At 41.7% G+C, this 24,613-nt stretch overlaps 1 protein-coding gene across 1 annotated transcript in view; it reads left to right on the top strand.

The window, feature by feature from the left end:
• The window catches only part of MCM10 (minichromosome maintenance 10 replication initiation factor), a 32,299-nt gene that overhangs the window by 5,962 nt on the left and 1,724 nt on the right, over positions 1-24,613 (top strand). The window contains exons 7-19 of the mRNA XM_083183126.1: positions 2,250-2,415; positions 2,508-2,675; positions 7,435-7,551; positions 8,299-8,495; positions 9,495-9,595; positions 9,751-9,864; positions 9,970-10,084; positions 10,520-10,742; positions 17,498-17,639; positions 21,414-21,532; positions 22,617-22,730; positions 23,383-23,528; positions 23,657-23,699. Of these exons, the coding sequence (XP_083039252.1) occupies positions 2,250-2,415; positions 2,508-2,675; positions 7,435-7,551; positions 8,299-8,495; positions 9,495-9,595; positions 9,751-9,864; positions 9,970-10,084; positions 10,520-10,742; positions 17,498-17,639; positions 21,414-21,532; positions 22,617-22,730; positions 23,383-23,528; positions 23,657-23,699 (1,765 nt within the window). The remainder of the gene's footprint in view (positions 1-2,249; positions 2,416-2,507; positions 2,676-7,434; positions 7,552-8,298; positions 8,496-9,494; positions 9,596-9,750; positions 9,865-9,969; positions 10,085-10,519; positions 10,743-17,497; positions 17,640-21,413; positions 21,533-22,616; positions 22,731-23,382; positions 23,529-23,656; positions 23,700-24,613) is intronic.

The raw sequence follows: 24,613 nt of genomic DNA, 5'->3' as shown, positions 1-24,613 counted from the left end.
ATACACAAGTGATCATGTTTCCCTTGCATCTATTGGTGGACACTGGATCCATGGTTTATGGAGGCGGCTGTAGAAGTCACACTTCTATTATGGTGTTTTTGTTGATCCAAAAGTGTGGCAAATTTGCCTAAAGTTGCCCATACACTAGAACGATTTTTGGGCCGATTACCGATAAATCGGCTGATATATCGTCCGATGTTTATCGATAATAGGCAGATTTTTGTCCGATGCGCGCTCCCGTGGATCTTTAGCTGAATCTTCTGATCTTACGTGCTGCACAAAAGATCAGAAGATTTAACAAAAGATCCATAGGAACGCACACGGGATCTTAAAAAAATCTTTGGTAAAGATGTGCGCTTGCCTGTAATCTTTTGTCCAGAACGGAAAAAAGATTTCAAGGCTAATTTATGCGCACATCTTACAATCGCAGATCTTTCTAGTGTGTGGGCACCTTAAGGGCCATAGATCTGCGATCGTAAGATGTGCGCATAAATTAGCCTTGAAATCTTTTATCCGTTCTGGACAAAAGATTTCAGGCAAGCGCACATCTTTACCAAAGATTTTTCTTAAGATCCCATGTGCGTTCCTATGGATCTTTTGTTAAATCTTCTGATCTTTCGTGCAGCACGTAAGATCAGAAGATTCAGCTAAAGATCCACAGGAGCGCGCATCGGACCGATATCGACCGATTATCGATAAATATCGGATGATATATCAGCCGATTTATCGAAAATCGGCCCAAAAATCGTTCTAGTGTGTGGGCACCTAAAGAACTAACTTTGGAACTTTTTGCGAACGTGTTAGTGGGACGTATAGCAGTTTGAGCTATGATATTTATCTTATTTATTTATTTTGTCTATATGTATAGAACCATTAGAGCAGGCATGTCCAACGTTGGCCCTCCAGATGTTGTGAAACTACACATCCCAGCATGCTTTGCCACAGTTTTGCTATTAGAGAATGCTAAAACTATTGCAAAGCATGCTGGGATGTGTAGTTTCACAACATCTGGAGGGCCAACGTTGGACATGCCTGCATTAGAGCCTTAGGGGGGTATTCAATCTTGGGTCACAGCTGATGAGCTGTCCTGACAGCCATGACCCTGTCCCATTCTCGGTCTGCTCAACTGAGAAATAGCAGGCGGGATTCAATGTCTTGCCTGCAGCTGGACGAGAAGGGAGCGTGGCCGGGAAGAGGCGAGCTGCAGCCGGAACTCGTCAATTCCCGGCCATTCTCAGCAGAACAAGCCTGAATACTTGTACTGCCGAGATCCCCTGTTCAATGCTGTCGGGGAAGACAGCATTGAATAGAGCCCCGCAGCCATCTCCACTGTCAGGAAATGGCGGCGGAAGATTGAATACCCCCATAAACTTATTTCAGCAAAGAACTATGGTCTGGAAGATTATTCTTATTAGTACGAGAACTAAGGTTCTAATGGCTTATTTCCAGTTGCGTCATTTTGCCTATAGGGTAGCCTGGAGGAGAATTGGAGCGGCGTTTCCTAAAGCTTCAGATCTCTGCACTTTTTTTTTACCGACAGACTTTTCTACAGGATGTGGGGCTTGAATTTTGTATTCACATTCTTACTACAAGCTCCATTTGAACCCCTGGAATCCATTCAAGTTTCTGAAATCTTCCAATCTTCTATTTTTGGATGTTGCTGATGTGCCCTGTAATACTTGCTTAGAAAAATAGAGTTCCCTGCAGGGTGGGGATATAAGAGGAGCATTTCCATAAACTGTTCTTTTAAGTGCCATGTATCAATTGAATGCTCGGTTATCCCGAATGTTCAATCACCCCAATAGCGTTAGAGAAAATGATTTAACAGAAGTATAGAAATGTCCTGTTTTACATTCTATTCTATAATCGCTATTCTATAATCGCATTTTATCGTAACCATTTGTATTGCTTTTGTGATGTTTGTTTCTCATATAAAAACTTTTCTATATGTGAAGACTTAGTTACATTTTGAAAAATTTAGTATCACAATTTCAAAGCAAGTTTTTCTACTATTTTTTTTTTGTGGGAAAGAAGTTCTGTTTCCATTACTGATTACTCATCTCTTTTCCAATGTTTAGGTGAACCATTCAAAATAGAGAGAGAGAGAGAGACAGAGAATGGAGAAAATTTTATTTGCAAAAACTGCTTTTTCATAGATGCTTTGACTCCTTTTAATTTCTTGCCTGATGTAATGCAGTTTATTGTTCTTGTTTTATATGAATATACTTGGTTTTTCATTCTAAATAAAGGAAACCAAAGGTGTCCTCTTCAGAAATGGATAAGAAAATGAATGGAAGGAAGCTGGTCAGACTATTCCAGTTACAGAACAAAATTGCCACGGAAAAGCTGGAGGAACAGGACTGGGTTACATTTGGTGTAATTGTAAAGAAGATTACTCCACAGAGTTCCAATAATGTAAGCTTATTGGAATTTATAGACTTTCCTTTTACTGGTTTGCTTATATTCATGTTCATTATATTTCAAGTATATTTGTTTTGTATTTTCAGGGCAAAACTTTTAGTATTTGGCGCCTAAATGACTTAAAGAACTTAGATACCTGTGTTTCTCTATTCTTATTTGGTGATGTACATAAAGAGCACTGGAAAACAGATCAGGGTACTGTTCTTGGCATTCTTAATGCTAATCCCATGAAACCAAAGGAGGGTTCTGATGAGGTGAGTTAATCTAAGTAATGTCAAGCATCCCCCCTTTTGCCTTAACATATTTATATATTAATGTGTGGTGGGGGTGTGTTTATTTTTTTAATAAAAGCTACAGGCTAAAGAGCTCAAAGCTGTTCAATTAATGCACACTGTAAGCCCCAAGGATGCACTTAACAATGTTTTTAACTAGCACCTCAGGAGGGTGTGAACGGGAATCCTATGTTTGTGTGATTACTGTAATTAATAATTGCATAGTCTTGGGCAATTTATCAGGAATTTGTCTTACCACAAGATATATGGGTTTATCTCTTAAGTAGGTGTTTCGATCCGGGGGGTTAAGTACTGCAATCAATTTAATTCCCCTCTTGTAATAGCTGCATGACTAAATCAGGTGGTCCGTATTTAGTCAAATATTTTCTTCATTCCAAAGGGACACAAGAATAACATGGGTATAGCCTAAAGAGCTGGAGTCAGGCCCCCCTCTCCTCTATATCAGGCCCCCAGCCACAGGCAAACTGTTTTTAGCTTGGTGCCCGCACTGTATTGAGGGCTGGTTTTGTAGTTGCTCTATTTGTCGTTGTCCCCCCTTTTGAGTATGAGCATTGAATTGTGTGCCACTTTGCCGACTCTCAATGCCAATAGCCATAGCACTGGCGGCTGGATAAGCGACTTCTGCCACAGTGCTTCAGCACACAAGGATAGCTCCCACAACCACAGACGGGTGAACAGGGACAGTTGAGGCAAATGCGGGGAGACACGTAGAGTCATGACTGTTGCCACCAATGAAGAAGACAACCAACTGTTTCGTAGTGGGGGCTCCAGTCATTTCCCACTATACAACCAGGGCAGCTTCATGATCTCTACACTACTAAACAGACCCACAGTAAAAGTGGACATTTGACTTGGGTTCCAGGCCAGAAGTGGTGGGTGGACTCTTCCTATTACCCCACCCCTGGGCATCCTGCCTCTCAGCAGACAGCTCACCACATGGTTAAACCTCACCTAAAGAGACACACTGGGCAGCCATTTTACAGACTTGCCTGCCTTGGCACATTTTTGTTACTTTACCATGCCTTGCATGATCCTGTAAATTGCACATCACTATAATCTGTGAGTGGGGGGGACATCCTTGGATTGTATATTTATTTTATTTCATTTTTTTTTTCAAAAAAATTATTGTAAATTTGCAAAAATAAATTACTGAATTGGTCAGCATTAAATACAAATTGAGATGACCAGGTAAAAGAACAATGTGCTGGTATGAAATTGTATTAGTTTGACCAGAAATAATGAAGAACATCAATGCAACATTGTGTGAAGGGTCTTGATCATTGTTTTGTATATGCATCAATTCCAGAAGTATTATATAGATAGATATGTGTGTGTGGTCTCCAGGGGTTACATCAGAAAACTACCAGCGTATTGGCTTCCGTGAGTTAGATCGGCGGCACTTACTCCAAATAATGAAACGGACTTCAAACGATCAGTGGTATACCAGTGATTATATATCAGTAAGATAACTAATAAACCAACATTGTTGAAATTTTGTTTTTTTTATTTAAGATGACCACTCCACAGGCTTTAGCGTTAAAAGGTGCAGAAAATAGGACCTTCCAGCCTAGAGTGAGTTTCAGAATTTCTGAGGGACGGAGATGTGATTCCCGGAGAAAGGCCACCTCTACATTCAGCTTGGATAAATAAAATAATATATTTTTAAGTTTAGCCGGAGAATGGAACCCTCCATTATATGTGCCAAATTTCAAATTAGACATTCAAAGCATAAAACATAGAAAAGCTCACTAAGGTAACCTGGTTTCAGTCATCGGGACTGGAAGAACACCATCCATGTAGAAAAAAAAGTAAATGGAGATATAAAAAAGACAAAACATGACAGAGTAGGGGGAGAAACATGTGGGAAGAGGAGGTGCGTTTTTGCAGCTGATACAAGACGTAAGGGATCTCGACCTAATTTCACAATAATAGATTTCAGGTGTAAGGATATTTATAAATGAACAATTAGTTCCCTGAATAGAGAACTAGCTAAAAACCAGGCTTGCCCCAGCCCTAAGATAAATGAGTAAAGCATCTAAACATATATAAAAAGCACATATTGGGGGAAAAAAAAAAAGGTCAACACAAATTTTAAAAATATAATACAACAGTCCGATAATATAGGAGAGAATTTTTGGTGACTTATCATATTGAGAAATGGGAATACTCATATCAGATGGTTAAACAGAACGTGCAGATTACCGTATATGGAACTGCATGAGGAAATAATACTTTTCATGTGAGTAGCTGCGAGGTAGAAGGTGGTGTTCCATTTCTAATGATTAAATGACACAGTCATGGGTCAACAACTGTGGTGATTCCTCATGTAGATATAGTTCAGCATCAGAAACAGTTGAGAAGTCTGCGAATGAGGATCCCGTTATGCGTAAGTGGGCAGGGTACATGAGCACAAAATTTCTATTTCATTTCGCAAGTCAGGAACAAATAAGGGTGAAGTCTTTTTTTGCTCTAGTAACTTCTGCCGAGTAGTCCAAGAATATATACATTTTTACATCATTCAGGGGGGGGGGGCACACACCAGGAGGTGCAGTGTCTGGCACATTATAAGGGGAGAGGGCATAGTCATCCTCTGCACTTACATAGTGCTTGGGTTGTGACTGTGCTTGTGTCCCTGGGCCATCTTTGCTTCACACTGCGGCTTGGAGGAATGCGGCTATGGTGCTTTCTCCTCATCTGGGGTGGCCAGGAAGCACATGTCATCAGGGGCCAGGGGACGTCTCCTTCAAGTCAGTGAGCACTTGGCGGGTCTGTGGGTGCTTTGCACGGCATGCGGGCTAGCGGGGGCTGGGACGCCTAAGGGGCTCCCATCCATGCCAGAACCGGAAGTTCCCCTTGGATTGTATATTAATGTCTGCCAAGAACAAAGTACCCAAGGAGGTGGGTGCTGTTGTGGTACATAGCTGTAGAACCTGTGTTGAAGTGAGGGAGGTTCTTTCAACCACTGATTACAATGTTGTACTTAGTAAACTAAGTCCTCCTAGTATATCTACAGGTTTTGACACAGGTGTCAGCGTCTTTCCACCAGATGCTTGACTGAGATAGGGCATTTAGGCACATGCTTAAAAACAATTTATGTTAATGTGAGTGCTGTTACACGCCCAGCCTTCTCATCAGCTTTGGTGGGTAAGGCTATTGGCTGCTGGGCAGATATACTAGAGGACGGCCTCTGTTCTGGTATGATTGATTCTTTGTGTGACAAATTAGGCTGGCTACTAAATAGACTTTGGCCAGGTGGCTCCTTTTGACTTTCTGCCAAGGTCGCTCTGTGGCAGACTGTCCTACCCCTGCCGCAATGACTGCTCATTCCATCTGGTCAGAGGGATCCATATTGTCACATAGTCAGTATACAAATATTACAGTATTTACAAGACTTTTTGTGTATTATTTTTACTTGGTTTATTTGTGTACTTGATCATTTATATAAAAATTGGGGTAGAGGCTTGATTTAGGGCAGCGGTTCTCAAACTGTGGGTCCAGACCTTTTCAGCATGGGGTCATGACTCCCATGTTGCTGACTAACAGGCTGATGATTTTTTTCTAATCTCAGTGATTCAAGGAGTCTGGAAAATCTGTTGAACTGTCTGTTATTTTAGTCTCCTCCCATCATTTTGTGCCTCCACAATGCTGCCATGTATGTGCTGTCTTCTGACTACAGATGTGACTTGATGACCTTCTGAAGTAACTTGCTGGGGTCCTGTAATTTTTCTTATTGTCTGATGGGGTCCCAGAGCAAAATAGTTTGAGGACCCCTGATTTAGGTTATTAGTGTTTAAAGTATTAGGATCACGGTTTGAATAAAGGGTAAGCGTTGGGGTGTTTAACGGTTTTGATATTGGGTTTAAGATTAAGGGTTAGGGTATTTGTGGTTAGGAATATTAATGATAATGTATTTAAGCGCTTTTCTCCAGTACCATTTCTGATTGAGGGTTAGGGTATTAGTATAAAAGTATTAGGATTAAGTAATTGTAGGCGTAGTAATTGTCCCCGCATGATAACTACGTTTATGTAGTGGTTGGGTCAGGTGACAGTACAGATATAAGGTTCTGCTTTCTGTTCATACCAAATTGTTACCTCCCAGGTTTTCTCCATATGTTGTGAATCCCAGAGGAGAAAGTCCGAGGTAACGTACAGGGGATAGTTGGCAACTATGCTAAATTTAAAAGAAAAATCCTGCCTTTAATCTGCAAAACTTTATATTCTATGACTTAAACTGGCCATACATAAAGATTTATTGTCCAATCTGACTGGTAGGAACAAAAATCTGGTAGTATCTGAATGACTGTCAGTTTTTCAGCACTTCGGTGCAAATGGTCAACTTTCATTTGCTCCCGTAAATTACCAGATTTTTGTTCCAACCAGCCAGATTGGACAATAAATCTTTAGGTGTGTACTGTATGTCCAGCTTTAATTGCAAGATCCCATGCCTCTCCTAATTGTATTGCGTCCGGCATCGTGGTTGGTGAATTATCCCCTTTAATCATCTGAATCATGCTTTTAGTGGCAAAGTCCTGTTAGAAGGCCACAGTTACTTATTTGTGTGAGATATTGTCCTAATTTATGTTTCTATAGAAATTATTGCCAAGTATGTATTACCTCCTCAAATGTTATGCGCACACAGATACAGTACTTGTTAATTCTACAGACCTATTACTACTAATGTTCATGTACAGTTTGTATGATTAGCATTGTCTTTATGCAGGTGTGCATATCTGTCGATAATCCGCAGAAAATCTTGTTAATGGGAGAAGCAATGGATTTGGGAACATGTAAGGCCCGTAAGAAAAATGGAGATCCTTGCACACAAATGGTGAACACGGTAAGTTCTCCTTTATTTGTGGTTAATGCATACCTTTTGCAATGCAAAATTTGTGATGTGGAATGATGTTAGTTAGTGTCCATGTCTGTATGGTACAGAAGAATCCTGCATTATCCCATGCTATCAGTCTATACAGTAGCATTGTTGGCATGTATGATCATTGCCCATAAAAAGTGGTATTGTCCTTAAGCAGTGCTGTACATCAGAGGCTGTACCAAACCAAGAGTGCGTTAAGGCCCATACACACTGGGAGATTTTGAGCTGAAAGCCGCTCAAAACATCAAGTGTGTATGGCCTGGCGGTGAGTGGTGATGCGGGCTCCCTCATCAATCATCTGCTTGTATTACCAGCACATCAGCGGCTTTGTGGACTGCTTTGCATAGCGATGCGCTATGCAAAGCCCCCAGCTGACAGCGTTGGGCAGGGGGAAAGCCACTTAGTGTCTATGCACTGAGAGGCTTTCCACCCAGCCATGACAGCATTGTCCATACATCATCGTTCTCCATACATGCTGGGCAAAATCGCCCATTGTGTATGGACCTTTACTCTGCATTTCTATCCACTCATCAAGTAACAGGAAAGTTGAGAGAACAAGGAGTCTGTTGTTTTTCCTGAACATAAGCTATAGTCTTTGTCCACTATTGCCTTGCCCGTTCTTCAACAATTATAAATTATAGAAGTTCACTGTTGTATCCTAAGGGTAACTTTAAGGCGGTATGCTAACTATTTATTTTTGTTTATATACAGAATGACTGTGAATTTTGTCAGTATCACGTTCAAGCTCAGTACAAAAAGGTGAGCGCAAAACGGGCAGATTTGCAGTCCAGTTATTCTGGTCATGTCCCGAAGAAGATGGCTAGGAGTGGAAATGGTCTGAAAGAGCGACTATGCCAGGGTGGCTTTCACTATGGTGGAGTTTCATCAATGGCATATGCAGCTTCTCTGTAAGTATTCTAATTACTACCAGAACATCAATAATTTCGGTACTTATGTAGTATCTGGGCGTCCGATTTAGAAGTCGGATCGGTAGCATCGCATCGAATGCGACCAAATCGTATGCGATGGTCCCGATTTTTCCATAAGATTCAAAGTTAAAATGGTCTGAGTCCATTTTAACATAGAATTCAATGGGAAAAAGGGGTCCTTTTCCTTTCCCCACTATCCAAGTGGGCATGGAGTTGGATATAAACCTGTAGCGAGCCCCGCGAGGGGACACAGAATACTTTTTAAGAAATCTGCGTCCCCTCGCGGGGCTCGCTGCGCTCGCCACAGGTTTGTATCCAACTCCATGCCCACTTGGATAGTGGGGAAATGAACAGGACCTTGTTAACATTGAATCCTATGCAAAATCGCATCGCATGCGATTCAATGCGATTGTGCCAAAAAATCGAATCGCATATGATTGTATGCCTTAAGGTAAGGCATACAATCAGGAAATCGGCAGTCCAGATACTACATAAGTACCATAATTTCTACTATAAATGGAGCTTTTCATAGTTGTTGGAACTTGTGTAATGAGAAATGTGGGAATAGGAGGTTTTTGCATTAAAATGGCAGCTATTTTTTGTTGTGGGTTTTGAACAAAAAATGATTGATCATACCCTACGTCAGGACAGGACAGAAATTGTGAAACAACAAGTCCCATGCATGTTTAACCAGCTGATCTGTGGGAAAGGGGAGGCTTGGGTGTAGTTGCAGAAGAGCTTGTTGAGCCACAGGTTGGTTAGTCATTTCCTACATGATTAGGTTCGGATTTGTGATGTATGCTTGTATTTGGAAGTTGGAAACTAAATTACTTTATAAAATATCTCATTTAGGCATGTGGTTCTCCTATAGGTGGCTTTTTACAATAAAAAAATTGTGGAAATTGCAGTAAAAGCAGTTTAAAAATGATTCTTGACAAATGATGTTTGTTCAATATTTTTCTTAAAATTTTCTTACAGTGCAACAGCTGCGGCACCAAAGAAATCTGTCCAGACAACGCTCACCAATATGGTGGTTAAAGGAGCAGATGCGATCGCGCTGGTAGCAAGACAAAACATGGGTATTGCTTTTTGTATGACTGATGTGACTGTGCGGGGATTTGTATGTTGATGATCACATAGCAGACATGTTAGACGATGGTGATGAGTTGGCAAGTAGAATATTGATCTTATTCAGTGTTTTTCAGCTGCAGGTTAATAGGCTTTCTTGTTGCAGCTGCCATGAGAAAGGACAATGTGCAATGTTCAGATGAGCTAAAGGAGCTGTTAACAATGCCAACACCAGGAGCACTTAATTTGAAGAAACATTTGTCTGGCATGAATGCGCAAGGTATAGTTTTATTTTGTGCACTTACTTCATACTTCATGCCAGAGAGGTATATTTTGTTGCTTTGTTTTCTGTGTATTTAACCACTGTGTTTTGTTTTCATGCCAGCATCTACCAAAGCTGGTTCATCGTTTCAGTCTTTACCTGCCTCGGAGCTTCTGAAACAACAGAAACAGCAGATGCTGGATGCAAGAAGGAAGAGAACAGAGGAGAACCAGAAAAAGTATGTATATGTATGTATGTATGTATGTATGTATGTATGTATACATAATGATGTCAAATAATAGTGCAGTTCTGATTAAAAGTGTTAGGGGTCAATAATCATGGTCGTTTATTTTAGAACATGTGATGGTATTTGTCTATGGTGAGGTTTAACTAAAACCTATTGCTTTTGGTAACAAGGATGCCATGTAATGTTTACTACGGTTTGCATTTGAACCTAAAATTGAGTGTTTGACATGGGATGGACTACATACTGTATGTTTAATCAGTTTATTTATTTTTTTGATATTCGCAAATCCAAACAAGATCAGACATGACTGACTTTAAATAGTACTTATTCATTGTTGGCTAATTGACAGATTCTAATTATAATGTTTCAATTTAGTTACCCTTATGACCCCCAACTGCAGTATTTAATCACAACTTTTATCTTTAGGTTTCTTGAGTGCTCTGGTAATTCGGACAAGTCCAGTATAGCACCAAGTGTTGGACAGATGACCACATTACAGTCCCCGAAGCAAGCTGCGGAGTTCCCAATGACCCAGAAGGTGTCCGCTCCTAAGCTAGCTCGTGGTTTTTCCGAGGGAGATGATGTTCTTTTCTTTGATTTGTCACCACCTCCTTCCTTCAAGCTTAGTGCTTCTGCTGTTGCAAAAAAGGTAAATCCCACAATGCAGATAACCATTTTCACAAAATTTAGTAACCGTTACTCAGATAGGTGTTTCACTAAGGAATATACAGATAAACTACACCTGTTAATTATTGAATTCAGGTGTTTCAGTCAGCTAACATTGCAGATAACTAGTTAGTCTTCATTTTCAAACATTTGAGATAGAAATGTTTTGAAGGGTTTGTTCTGAAGAGCTGAGGGGTTTCAAGCGTGGTACTGTGATAGGATGCCATCTTTGCAATAAGACTGAATTTTCATCCCTGCTGGATATTCCACAGTCAACTGTAAGTGATATTAATAAGTGGAAGCATTAAGGAACAGCAACTTCTCCGCGAAGTGGAAGACCAAATAAAATCAGAATGGGGTTAACGACTGCTAAGGCACAGTGTGCGAAAGTTGCAAACTATACTGCTAAATCCAGAGTTCCGAAGCACATAAAAATGTGGTGGGAGCTTAATGAAATGGGTTTCCATGGCCCAGCACCTGCAAGCATGCCTTATCTCGAAGTCCAATGCCAAACTTTGGATGGGGTAGTTTAATTCACACAAAGATTGAACAGTGGAGTGACTGATCATGCTTCCCTGTTTTTCCTTCAGCCTATGGTGTATCACTGGGACCATGGGTATTGTAGGTCCTCTGGCCGGGCACCAAGGAGATAAACTTCTGGAGTGCAGCTGGGAGAGGCTCCCCCTGCCCAATTCCCATCCTGCCCCAGGCCAGTCAAATTTATCTTGGTGCCTCAGGAAAAGGCCAAGTTTTTATGAGGAGATCACTTTAGCCCTGATTTAAACTCGAAATAATAGTAATAATAGTTTTGGTACTTATGTAATATCTGGGCTCCCGTTTTTCTTATGAGACCGCGTCCCCTCGCGGGGCTCGCTGCGCTCGCCACGCTTCGGGCACGGTGGCTCGCTGCGCTCGCCACACTATATAAAATCTACTCCATGCGTAGTTGGATAGTAGGGGTATGAAAAAATGGGATGCATTTAACATTGGAGCCCAGATAATACATAAGTACCATAGTTTTTTTTTTACTTTAATTTTCATGTTGTGCTGCAGGCGCTGTGTAATCAGTGCACCTGAGCAGCATGACACCCGCACTGTTGCTGGGTCTCTGACCTCCACGGCCAGAAAACCTCGGGTCTCCAAAGGCTTTGAGGGAGCTGCTGCAACGCAGGGTGTCACACAGGTAAGCGGAGTCCCATTTAAGCTACAACCGGCAGAGGAGGCACAGCCGGTAGTCCCGGCAATGGGGTTCTGATCATTCAGTCTCCCACCAGGGCTGATCTTTTAGGTCTGGTAAGGGTATAATCCCTGGTATATGGCTTAAGGCGGAAGGGGGTTTGAGTAGCCTGTAGCTCCGCCCCTAACCCCAGCAAGGGTCTCTGTCTACAGCTTCTTGCCCTGGGTGACATCACTCCTGCCTTTCTCCTTCCTCCCTGCTCACGGCGACCATTCCTCATGGAGCAGCATGTTGGTCAGCCACTGTGTCTGCAAAGGAATAAGGCTCTGCTGGTTTGTCCACCCAGCCTGCATACACCTTGCAATGAGTGGGAGAAAAGGAGAGAATAACAGGCTCTAAATGCTATCCTGCACAGGCTCCCTGCCCTACTGCATCAAAAACTGCCTGCTTGCCCTCTGCAGATCCAAAATTGTCAGGGTTTCCAACCTTTCATCCCCAAGGGAAGGCAAGGGGCCAGCCCTCCTCACGCTTCCAGCCCTCTCAGTCTAAGCCACAAAGGGCTGCCAGTTGTGGTCAGGCAGTCACCAAGCAGCCTGAAAAGCCTGCGGGTTGACTGTTTCCACCACCAGGCAGTCAGTCCTATGGTCGTATGCTTCTTTTTGCAGACGTTTGGGCGGTTACCACTTCGGACAATTGGATCCTGGACATTTTAAGGGGGTACTCCTTGTCTTTCAAAGGGTGTTTCCCCGCTCAGTTTTTCCAATGAGGCATCCCGCAGACGCCGAAAAGGCTTTGGGTCTTCTCTCTCCTTATGGCAGAGGTCATAGAACCAGTCCCACCTCTACAAAGAGGAGCAGGGTGTTATTCAAAACTCTTCCTTGTCCCCAAGCAGGATGGTTTTTTTTCTCTCCATCCTAAACCTGCGGATTCTGAATTGCTTTCTCTCGGTCTCCAGATTCAGGACGGAATCCTTGCGGTACATTCTTCAGGAGCTTGACTTCCTAGCCTCACTGGATGTGCAGGATGAATACCTGCACATTCCGATTCGGGGGGACCATTCTCAGATTTGCAATTCAACACCAACATTATCTGTTAATTTCTCTTCATTGGGTGATTCTCACAACGGACGTCGGCCTCAGGGGCTGGGGAACGGTGGTGTAATCCCACTCCTTTCTCAACTGGGAAGCCGATTTCTTGAGAAGGCAGGACATCAGTTTGTCGGAGTGGTCCCTCCACCCAGAAGTGTGTTTTTTTTTTTTTTTTAGTTGGTGGTGCGCCACCAAACCGACATCTTTGCCTCACTGCACAACCACAAGCTCCCACGTTACGGAGAGACCCGAGAGTGAGTGCGTTTTGCCTCTAAGTTCAGCGAACTAAGTCTCCTGTGAGATGAAGCTGGGGTCACGAAATTAAAATCCGCCAACTGTCTACATAGTAGGGAACATACTGAAACATAGGTAGGAAGAACCACCCATCCAGTGAACAGAAAATGCCACTACCAGAACTCTGACCATGAACGGACCAAGCCACTCAGGTTACTGAGAAACAAAGCAGCAGTTTTTTTCCTATAGTCTCAGCTGAGGAGGGCGAGAATAAAAAGCAGAAATGCCTGTAGAACTATACAGTGCTAGAATCCTGAAAGTGAGCACTAAAACGCCTCAGCAAAACAGGGAAGACCTAGGGCCTGATTCAGATTTTATCGGTGGAATGCAAATCTTCGGAGCCCAGCAATCAAGTAAACACCGCCCCGCCAGAGTGTGTCATTGTCCCCCGCCATGGTGCACAGCTGCGAATACGTTCGCAGTTGCACTCCCAGGGTAATCCGTTCTCAATCAATCGTCATCTAATAGTTTTCCCTCCATGTTCGCAGCGCTGAGTAGGTCTAAGCCTGCGTTTTCCAGGGCACTTCTAGAAAATGGCAGTGTACCGCCCCCAAACGCTCGGTAATACATCTCCGCTCAGAGAAGTCGCATAGTGTATGGGCAACTTTAATATAAAAAACATTTTACTACATATGTAATACACCATTTATGTATTTTCTAGACAGTGAACTGGTGACCTTTTGCTGCTAATCCCAGAGCTTCCCGGTTGGCAGGTACTTTTGCGTGTAATATATCACATGCAAGTGCTGCTGGAGGCTGTCTTGATTCGTCAGAGCATGTGCAGCAGAAACTTTCAATGTGAAAGTAAGTTACCACCACATTAAAAGTGTTCGATGGAAGAAAATTGTGAAATGATTGGCGCATGTGCAAAATAAAAAATATTTTCACATGCAGCGCAGATGGCAGGGGAAAGGGCCTAGATAGGGCGCAGGACTGGGGGCAAGGCCTGAAGCAGGCAGAGGACTGACATGTTCTGTCTCTACATGCATCTTGATTATTTGAGGTAGAGAGAGACTATTTTCAACTATTACACTGCCCAATTCTGAGTTGCTGTCATAGACGGCGCAGCTCTTGGCATATTTTGGAAAAAGGCATCCATCGGTTCATTACCATTTAATGGCAGCAAACATTGGAATGGCAATCACTATCTAGTTGTAAACTCACTACTATTGCAAGTAAACCACTGACGGTCGGTAAGCAACGACTATTGATCTTGCCCTAGTCTGCACTAATCGCTAGATATGTGCAGGTCCGGGTTTAACCATATCTCAAAACGGTATCTCATTGGCTATAGGCTGTCGCATGTTTCGACTCCAGAACATGTGACAGCCGGATAGCCAATAAGATCCCATTTTGAGATCCTGGTTAATCTGGACCTGCACATCTCTACTAATAACCAGCCAGTGTCCTATTCAGCCAACAACTATATGGGTGGGGACAGGGACACTATACAAAGCACCAGCTAGTGAGGTACAGTTTCTGGGAGGCATTTGCACTATCCATAGTAACACTGGTCTGGCCTAGGACTTAACAGAGTGTACTGCTAGTTTATTAGGCATGGACTGAACATAATTGTCAATGCAGATAGGCATGGGATATATTGTAGTTAAGTTCTAAGAGCCTGTGGCCGCTAGTGTCTTATGAAATACTCCTAACCTACTGAGCACTTCTGCTATATAATAGCATGTGCTGAGTTACCTAAATTGGCTGCCATTATTTTAAAGTGCATAGACCCTTTAAAAATCGCTCCAGAATTATGAAGGGGAGTGTGCAAAAAGGGTGGGAGGAGACAAATGGCGCAATGGCTCCACCACCACCCCCCACCCCCCTATGGCTGACCCACAGAAACAGCAGCCTGTTACAACAATGTCCCTGATCTAGTGGTCAGAGGAAACAACTGAGGCCCCACTGCCATCCCCTCCGGTGGCCTCCCTCACCGAAGGGGGATCGCAGATGTGTACCGGTTACCCCCAGTGCGGGGAGCCACTTACCTGCCCCTGTGCTCCGGGTACAGCTATGTCCGAACTTGTGCATGGTGTGTCCTGTGACAATGACCGAGAAACCAATGTGCTGGCCACTGGAGCAGGTGGTGGAGCTGTAGGTGTGAATGCTGCATTTGCAGCAGCAGCAGGACCACCAGCTGGTCATTAAAAAAATAAAGAATTACAAATGATAAAAATCCAGGTGCAGAGCAGCTGAAATGTGGCCTGCTGGAGGCAGGGGTGGGTTAAAGGGGAGAAGGAGCCTGTGCTGCTCCCTCAATTGTTAATTTTTGGTGCTTGCTCCACCCTATACCCAAAGTCTGAGTATATACGAGAGGACGATTGAAAAAAATAAAAAAAATTCCCCAGTGGGCAGGGCATAAATCACGACTGCCTTTTAGATAAGCTTGTGGAAGGGATCCAGGGAATCTGCAAACATCTGCCTATATCTGTAGCTAAATAGCTATTGTAGTGGCACCATCATAAAGAGCAACTGCTACAAAAAGACTGGTGCCTTTCTTGACACAGGAGGGCATTCATCCACCAGAATCTGACTGCATATGTTGAGGGGCCTACATGACCCATGGGCATAAGAGTATCGGTATAGGTTCTGAGCAACAGGAAACTGTGCTGGAGACCCTCACACACAACCATCCTCACCATAGCCTCTATCATTCATCACTATTCCTAGTAGCCTGGTTTAAAGTTGGCAGGGTCAGAAGATCAACAGTGGGTTAGGTCGATGTGACAATGGTTGACACCGTTTTTTGGGTGTCATTTTTGTAGGTTTATTCGGATGTGACCACAATCCATGTAACTGTGTACCCTTTTGGACTTGCTGTATTCGTCACTGGTTATTCCCAATCGGAGTTTAGATGGATGGTAAATTGTGCAAAAGGGAAATAAATTGTTACCATTGTCATGTTAACCTTCTGAACTTGTTCAACATAAGCATCTTCTATGTTTTTACATGTCAGCCTAGTTAATATCAAGCTATCCATTACAACCAGACTTCTAGTGTAAAACTTTGATTGTGTAAAAAAAATGTTATTTAAAGAACATTACAGAATATCAAAATAGATTTGTTATCATTTATATCAGAAAATGAACCCTGCTGAAAGGACAAATATAAAGAACATTAAGTTTAGGGACAAAGAACTGGGTATGGACAGGCAAAAATAAGGTGCCTCCACAGCTGCTTTTGAGAAGCTACTTTAGACAATAATGTTGAACAGTGTGGATATGAGGATAAAACTAAAAAATTTTTGTAGTAGGGCGCGTGGGTTTTATTTGTATGTAGGACAGTTTTTTTTATTTTTTTTTAAATAAGGCACCTCATTTTCACTCCTTGTAAAATTTGGATGGTATTGGGCCAAGAAATCCTACACCAGAGGTGCACCTGTAGGTATATTACTTAGTTATAGAGTTTATTATTGTATTTTGGAGATCCCCTTGTAATTTGTTTAAAAAACCATTAGCCTTATCTTCCTTTGCCACTCACGTGGAATGAGAATTTATTTTTACCGTAACAGAATTTCTGACTTCTCGCACTGCAGGTAGGTGGGTAACTGTCAAAAGCCCTTCGAACCGCTTACTTCTGGGTATATGTAGTCACACTGCTGCTGCTACATCACCTGGTTGGTGCTGGTTAATTCTGCACTGGCAAGTTACCTCTTGACCAGTGTTGCGCTTGATGGCGGACCTAGTTGTCTGGAGGCACTATTCTTAACCACAGGACAATCGGAAAACCAATAAACTGATGGTGCTTAGATGGTGGGCACATACAAACAGAGAAAGGCATGCTTGGAAGCAGGAAAATGTTAAATTGATCCAGTAGCATTTTTCAAGTTATAAGTATTAGAACAGGAGGACATGCACTGAAACTCGATGGAACATGCACTGAAACTCGATTTTGAAGGGCAAATTTGTGGATAAGTTATGTGTTGCACAGCAGAAGTTTCAGTTTATCTGTGTTCTATAGTCCACTGCTGAGCCACATTGTTATGTGATCTAACAAGAGTTAGAATTTGTGTTGTCATTTCATGGAATTCTTTTTGTAATGCATTTGTTTTCATGTTTGCTAATGTCTTTACAATTAAGATGTACAATATCGAATGGGATTTTTGAACTTTGACAGTGAGAACCAACAAACCTTGACTGGTCTTGCCAAATGACTAAAAGAAAAACTGTTTTACAGCGTGCTGCTATTGAAAAATTGCAAACCAAAGGACAAATGCCAACCAAGGCAGATCCTAATAGCATCAAAAGAAAGCGATTCAGCTCCTCTGATATTGATCAGGTGGCTCAGAGAGTGGAGAAAACTTCCTCTCCACCCGAAGGTAACTTACTGTCCGACGCAGAGATTAGCCTTTTAAGATATAGGTGTTAAGACCATATGTTCTCTTGTTGTCCTCTTAAAATAAATATCTTGAGATTCAAATGTAATGACTTGCTGGGTAACGTGTAACTTTCCATTAATGTACAGTAGGCCATACTGAATAGCATTTGGTTTCCACTTAAACCTAGACCAGTTTATTGTTTGTTCTATAGCTGACTAATGTTGGTGTAGATCAGGGGTTCTCAAACTATTTGATCTGGGACCCCATCAGACAATAAATATTATTACAGGACCCCGGCAAGTTACCACAGAATGGCCGCCACATGTGTGGACAGTGAAGTGACCACTATTGTAACAGGGAGGCAGTGGGTAATGAGGGGATGGAAAAGGGGGTAGGGTGATAGAAGAGGGAAGCAGAGGGTGTTTACTTAATGAGTTATCCCCTGTCCTCCCTTAACAAACACATTAGTCTGATGGCAAGCAACATGGAGTCGTGACCCCATGCTGAGGTGGTCGGGACCCACAGTTTGAGAACCGCTGATCTAGATCATCCCTTGTCATTATTGCAAGTAATCTAGGATTTTGTTTCCTAAGCTTCTAGCATTTGCACACATAGCCCTTATAGTTGTGTTTGTGCTTTTTCCTGTTCCTAGCTATGTTAATTTCTCTGCCTGTTTATTTGGTTTTGATCAGAATTATCTTGTATCACTGTGGACATGCTTCCTATTCTCTTTGCCTGTAGAAACAATACCTCTGGGTTGGGGTAACAGATTGCTTTAGTCCTATATGGTGTCAACCCGCTACCTTCCTTTACAGCTCTGCTAGTTTAAATAGTTCTTGAAGTGTCTAAACTGTTTAATTAGTATTCTTGTTCCACTTGAAGATGGGTGCAGGCCATCACTTGGCCCTTTCTTCAGCTTTTGAGAATGAACTAGGCAGAAAAGGTTTTTAAAATAAACTAGTTTCATGTAACATGGTGGCTGATTTATACATTAAAATTCTTTGAAAGCTTTTCTTTTTGGTTAGGCACAGAAGACTTCTGTAGTAGCCATGTTTTCATTTATTTTATATATTTCATTTTTGGGTTTTGCTGGCTGGGCTGTGATTGTTGAAGGAGTTACCGAAAGTATTGTATTTTTTATTGTATAGCATTGGTAAATTGGACTTTCCACTCTAAACCTCAACTCTAGCTTTGTTCCCCAGAAAGGACGCAAGAGAAATAATGAATTAATCTAAAGCTGGCCTTGCATCAGAACGACCAGCATCCAATCTTGATCGTGTCAGAATTTCCCTGGGAGCTTCCCAGACACACGATAGATCTTGTGTGTTTTATCACGTAATATCTGCAACTTCCAACATACTAGTCATTGGCAGCATCTTCAGATCATGTGTGCAGCACACATCATCTGAGCATCAACCTCACGTCCTTTGGGACTGACACCTCATGGTGTGCACAAAAAAAAAACACAATGTGTCACACAACCCATCAAAATCGTGTGTTCTGGCCTGAAATCATCCTGATGTATGGCCAGCTTAAGGCAAAGTGGATTTAGTTTTCTAGCTGGAAAACTTTGATAACCTCTAGTTAAGGTAAAACAAATGATTGATGATCTAGGTAGATTAAAGGAATGATCAAGAACATGACAACTACAGTTTAATGCCAAAAAATGCAAAATCATGTACGTGGGTCTCAAAAATCCAAAGACTAAATATAGTATAAATGGCACTATAATGGAAACTACTGAGGAAGAGAGGGATCTAGGTGTCACTATTTCAGGGGATTTAAAGGCAGGTAGGCAATGTAACACAGCAATGAAGAAGGCAAGTCAAATGCTTGGTTGCATAGGGAGAGGTATCAGCAGTAGAAAGAATTAAGTAATAATGCCACTGTATAGGTCATTGGTACGACCTCACCTAGAGTATTGTGTTCAGTTCTGGAGGCCATATCTCCAGAAGGATATAAATAGATTAGAGACTGTACAAAGGAGGGGAACTAAAAAGGTACATGGCACTACATCTCAAACGTACCAGGAAAGACTAAAATATGTAAGTATGTATAGTTTACAGCAGGGAAGGGAAAGGGGGACATGATAGAAACTTTCAAATATGTCAAGGGTTTTAACAAGGTACAGGTGGGAGACATTCTTCACAGGAAGAGGAGCAACAGAACACGAGGACATGCACTGACACTAGAGGGAGGAAGATTCAGGGGAAATTTGAGGAAACATTACTTCATAGAAAGGGTAGTCGATAAGTGGAATGGCCTCCCATCAGAGGAGGTAGAGGCAAATACAGTAGTACAATTTGAATATGCTTAGGATAAGTATATTGATACCCTTACAAAGAAATGAGGATCAAATATGGTTTGAGGTAACATGTTTAAAAAAGGCACAGACTAGATGGATCAAGTGGTTCTTATCTGCTGCCAAATTCTGTTTCTATGTTTAAGAGTAAAATTTCTATCCCGGGTAAACCAGGCTGTATTATAAAGGAAAATGTTAGGATTCAAAAGCATGAAATTGTAATGAACAATTAGTTACTTTTTTTACATTTTTATTTAATTGTTGCATTCTGCTTTTGATTAATGGAAGGGAATATCAGTGTTACCCACAGTAGGGGACAGCAGCTGCGGTTTTGAAGAATAGTGTGAAGAATGAATCATAGGTGGTGATAAATATGAGATATACATGATAGGCACTTCTTGGCATGTGGGTGGTATATTCTTCTATTGCCATTGTAGTGACGTTCTCTTTGATTACTACTTTTAGATAGTAAAGGAAGATAAATGATTTGCATTTGTTTTATGCAAATATCCATATATTGTAGTGTTCACTTAAGGGGCAGTGTCTGGAGCACCAAGCTGGGCACCCTGCGTGCCCCTTCCCCCAGGGTGCTGACCACCGAGCAGGGCACATTCCCGTGACTGGGAGAGGCAGATGCTGGTAAATAATAGAATACACATATAGCCGCTCTCATCTTTGACGCGATACGGCCTTCCTTGACAGTTTGACGCAGAAAATGCGCACCCAAAATAGATGCACGAGCATGGCAAACGAGCAGCACCAATCGCCCTGGATCTTGCTCATGGCAATTGACGCGTCAATGATGAGTGCGGCTACATCTGTGTGACATCCAATAAGAACCAATTGGCCCATCTATACAGCTACACTGCACCCTCTAAAAAGAAATGTGTTCATTTTTTTTATTTGTAATCAGCGCTGCCTCAGCAGGTTCAGGGCCCTGCGGTGTACTTACATGGAGGGAGTCGGAACTTCAATCAGTGCTGCCCTGCCGTGTTCAGGGCCTGTGGTGCACTTATACAGAGAGAGGAAGGAGACAAAGCCACTTCTGAAGATTCCGACAGTGTAGCTGAGCCTGCAGTAGCAGCCCCGGTCGCGCAGATGATCGATGTGGCACTGTATAAGCAAAGTTTCAGCTCAGCGTGCATCAGTCGCACAGCTCCGGTACCACTATACTGTTGGCTCAGTTACACTGCCGGTATCTGCAGAAGCTTCACCTGTGTCATCCCTCCATGGAAGTAAGCTAGTACTGGGCCCTGAATCTGGCATTGCAGTGCTGAGTCCCGACACCTTCCATGTAAGTACAATGCTGGGACCTGAATCCAACATAGCAGTGCCGGGGGCACCTGGAAGAGATGAAAGCTGCTTTAACTTAAACAGCTGTCAGCTCTTCCTGGTGCCCCCACCGTGCTGACATCTTTTACAGCAGTAATCATTCTAGTTTATAATTATTTACATGCAATTGATCTCTACAGCTGCAGATGACTGTGAACCAGCAATGAAGAGACACCGAGAACAACTTGCCTACCTGCAGTCTGAAGAGTTCCAAAAAATTTTAAAGGCCAAATCTAAGCATACTGGTGTCCTCAAGGAGGTATTACTTTTTATCATTCCTTGTGTTAATGAAGTATACTTGCATTTAAAGTGCAAGCACAGGACTGGTATTCCTGAAAAAGTCTGATCCTGATATCCTTCTGTTCGTCAACTCAGGAGTTTCCTCACTTATTATGGTAGGTTTTCTACTGTTAAAAATGTTGGGCTACCAGATTTTTCATCCACATTTTAGATTTGATTCAGAGTTGTACATTTATACATTTTTGGGCTATTAGAGGGTCAGTTACGTGGTTCAGCAGGACCACAGAACGTTCATACTTTGTATGCTTCTATAGAAAGTACACAAAAATTTGTTCTGCCATTCATGTAGAGTGGTCCCGACGTGGCCATACCCCTTCCTTAGTAACTCTAGGACTTAACATATTGAACACCATTACCTAACCTACAATTCTCATCCCATTGAGTTTTTTACTTTTTTTTTTTCCGGTTATGGGCTGCATATAGTTGTACATCCTTATCTGGATAGATGAAAAGGATTTGAGAATTTATACATTTATAAATGATATTCCTTATGCTGTACATACACAAGATTCTGCCCATTCTTTCTAGTTCGAGCAAACATCTGCTAATGCTTGGGAGAAAATGACAAACAAATCAACCATTTGCTCCCAAAATTCAGAAAATAGTCAAAAATGCTTGTTGGGATAAATTAAGTAAATAATGTGAACCAATTTGACTTAAATAAATTTTTATCTGTTTTCCAGTGTTTGCGAACAAATTATCAATTACTATTTGCTTCCATACATAACCAGATTTAGTTTCAACCAGAAAGATTGAATAGATAATTTTATAGTATGTAACCACAGTTCTAATTGCTGACATCTGATAGTATCAGCCACAGCAGGAAAATACTTTAGCCTTCACACTGTTACTGGACTTCCTACTTGAGTGTTAATGTCCTCAACATGAATCCTTGCTGAGCTCGCCATGCTGTGTTTGTTTGTTTGTTGTTTGTTTTTGGAACCATTATCTGATTCCACTGTTTTCATCCTAAACAATGATTTGACAGTAGTGTTGTAACATGTCCTGTGTGTAACAGATTGGTTCATGTGATGTTCTCCTAGGCTGAGGCAGAGATTCAAGAACAATATTTTGAGCCCCTGGTGAAGAAAGAACAACTGGAAGAGAAGATGAGAAATATAAAGGAACAAAAATGTCGTGCAGTGACCTGTAGGACGGTGAGCGAAATGATGACCTATTCTGTTTTGTCTTAATTCTTTTTCGGCATTCAGTGTATCTCATTTACAATATGGTCTAGAGCAGGCATGTCCAACGTTGGCCCTCCAGATGCTGTGAAACTACACATCCCAGCATGCTTTGACACAGTTTTGCGATTAGAGAATGCTAAAACTATTGCAAAGCATGCTGGGATGTGTAGTTTCAAAACATCTGGAGGGCCAACGTTGGACATGCCTAGAGAACAATGACCTTTTTAAATGCACTGCAAATAGGACTTCCTTGTTTTGCTATCCAGAATGTTGGCACATGACAAGGTCAACGTTTTTTTTTTTTGTTTTGTTTTTTTACTTTTTCATACTCTAACATCTACGTGGCCCAAAGCATGTTGAGTGAAGCAGGCCATGCAAAGGGACGCAGTACACTAATTGGTGGTCCACTTACTGATGTCCACATTGACAAAAAATATAGAAAATTCATGTCATCCTCTTTTTTTTTTTTTTTTTTTTTTTTTTTTTTTTTTACACCAGTGTTGACCCTGTGCATGTTGAACAGACATTGTCAACCTAATATAACACATGCTCTTGGTGTTCACAAATGGCTTAGCATATGTGGTGTTCTAAATATAATTTTTTTTAATCCATTTCTCCATAGTGTAAATACACTCACTATAAGCTCCTGGAGACGTGTGTTAGTGGAAGCCATGACTTCCACTGGCATGATGCTGTGAAACGTTTCTTCAAATGTCCGTGTGGTGGCAGAACAGTCTCATTAGACCGACTCCCTAAGAGGCACTGCAGGTATATATCCGTCCCATTGTGTATATGGTTTTGTGTTTATATGTAGACTGCTTTTGTTTTAAACTTTTTTGGCTGACAACAATGAATAAAATATATATTAAAGCCATTTATCCTTAATTTTTTTTTAGCACATGTGGGCTGTTCAAATGGGAAAGAGATGGCATGCTTAAGGTAAGTGTACATGAGGATGGATGACATTGGTTAACAATAGTAATGTTTCATGGTGAGCTACATGTTTTGCTTTGTGTCAGGTTATCATGGGCAAGCAGAGCTAGAGTAGTTATATGGACCAGCAGAATATGAAATGGGTTATTCTAGAATACATCTTCAGGCATAAAGGAGTTCTGCAGTTGTTAAAATTCTATTTGTGCCCATGTGTAGGCATGTTTGAAGTTGGACGGGATCGGGCATGTAGTCCACTTAAGAATAAGTGTGTGTAACTCTGGTCACTGGTACAATGTCTGAAGCATGTTTAATAAGATTTATATAAGCACTTTATACCAATAGCGTCTAACTTAAACTGGCACCTTTTTAAGTGTTATTGGAATATGGACATTTTGAGATGATGATTATTGGGAATTGTGCTCATTTTGTAACTACATATGACATGCTATTATAGGTTGTGTCCCATATACCACATTCTCCAAATCCATATAATGGGGTAGTTTTTGTTTTCAGCAATTGGATTCCACATTTACAAGTTGCAAAGAGATCATTTATCTATTTAGTAAATAGGATTCTGCATTCTATTTCTTGGAGCATCTATTAAGGGACTCTGTGAACACCATTGACTTGTAAGTCCTATCTATCTTGGAGGTCAGGTCAACCACTTCTGCCAAAAGTAGAGTTAGGGATGCCAATCCCGGGGCATTTTTTAAATCCCGTGATTGGGGATTTAAATATGCTCAATCCTGGGACTGGCTTCCCTGATTTAAAAAAAAAAAAAAAAGGTACTTGTTTCCTAGCATGGCGCCCACGATTTTTATCTTATGGCATAGTATGGATCTTATGGATGCGTAAGATCCATAAGATGAGATCCATAAGATGCATCTTATTGCTCTCGTCGTATTTTGGTTGTTTTTATT

The sequence above is a fragment of the Crinia signifera genome, chromosome 4, assembly GCF_055691185.1.
Source record: "Crinia signifera chromosome 4, ASM5569118v1, whole genome shotgun sequence".
Taxonomy (NCBI): domain Eukaryota; kingdom Metazoa; phylum Chordata; class Amphibia; order Anura; family Myobatrachidae; genus Crinia; species Crinia signifera.
This window is presented reverse-complemented; position numbering and strand designations above follow the sequence as displayed.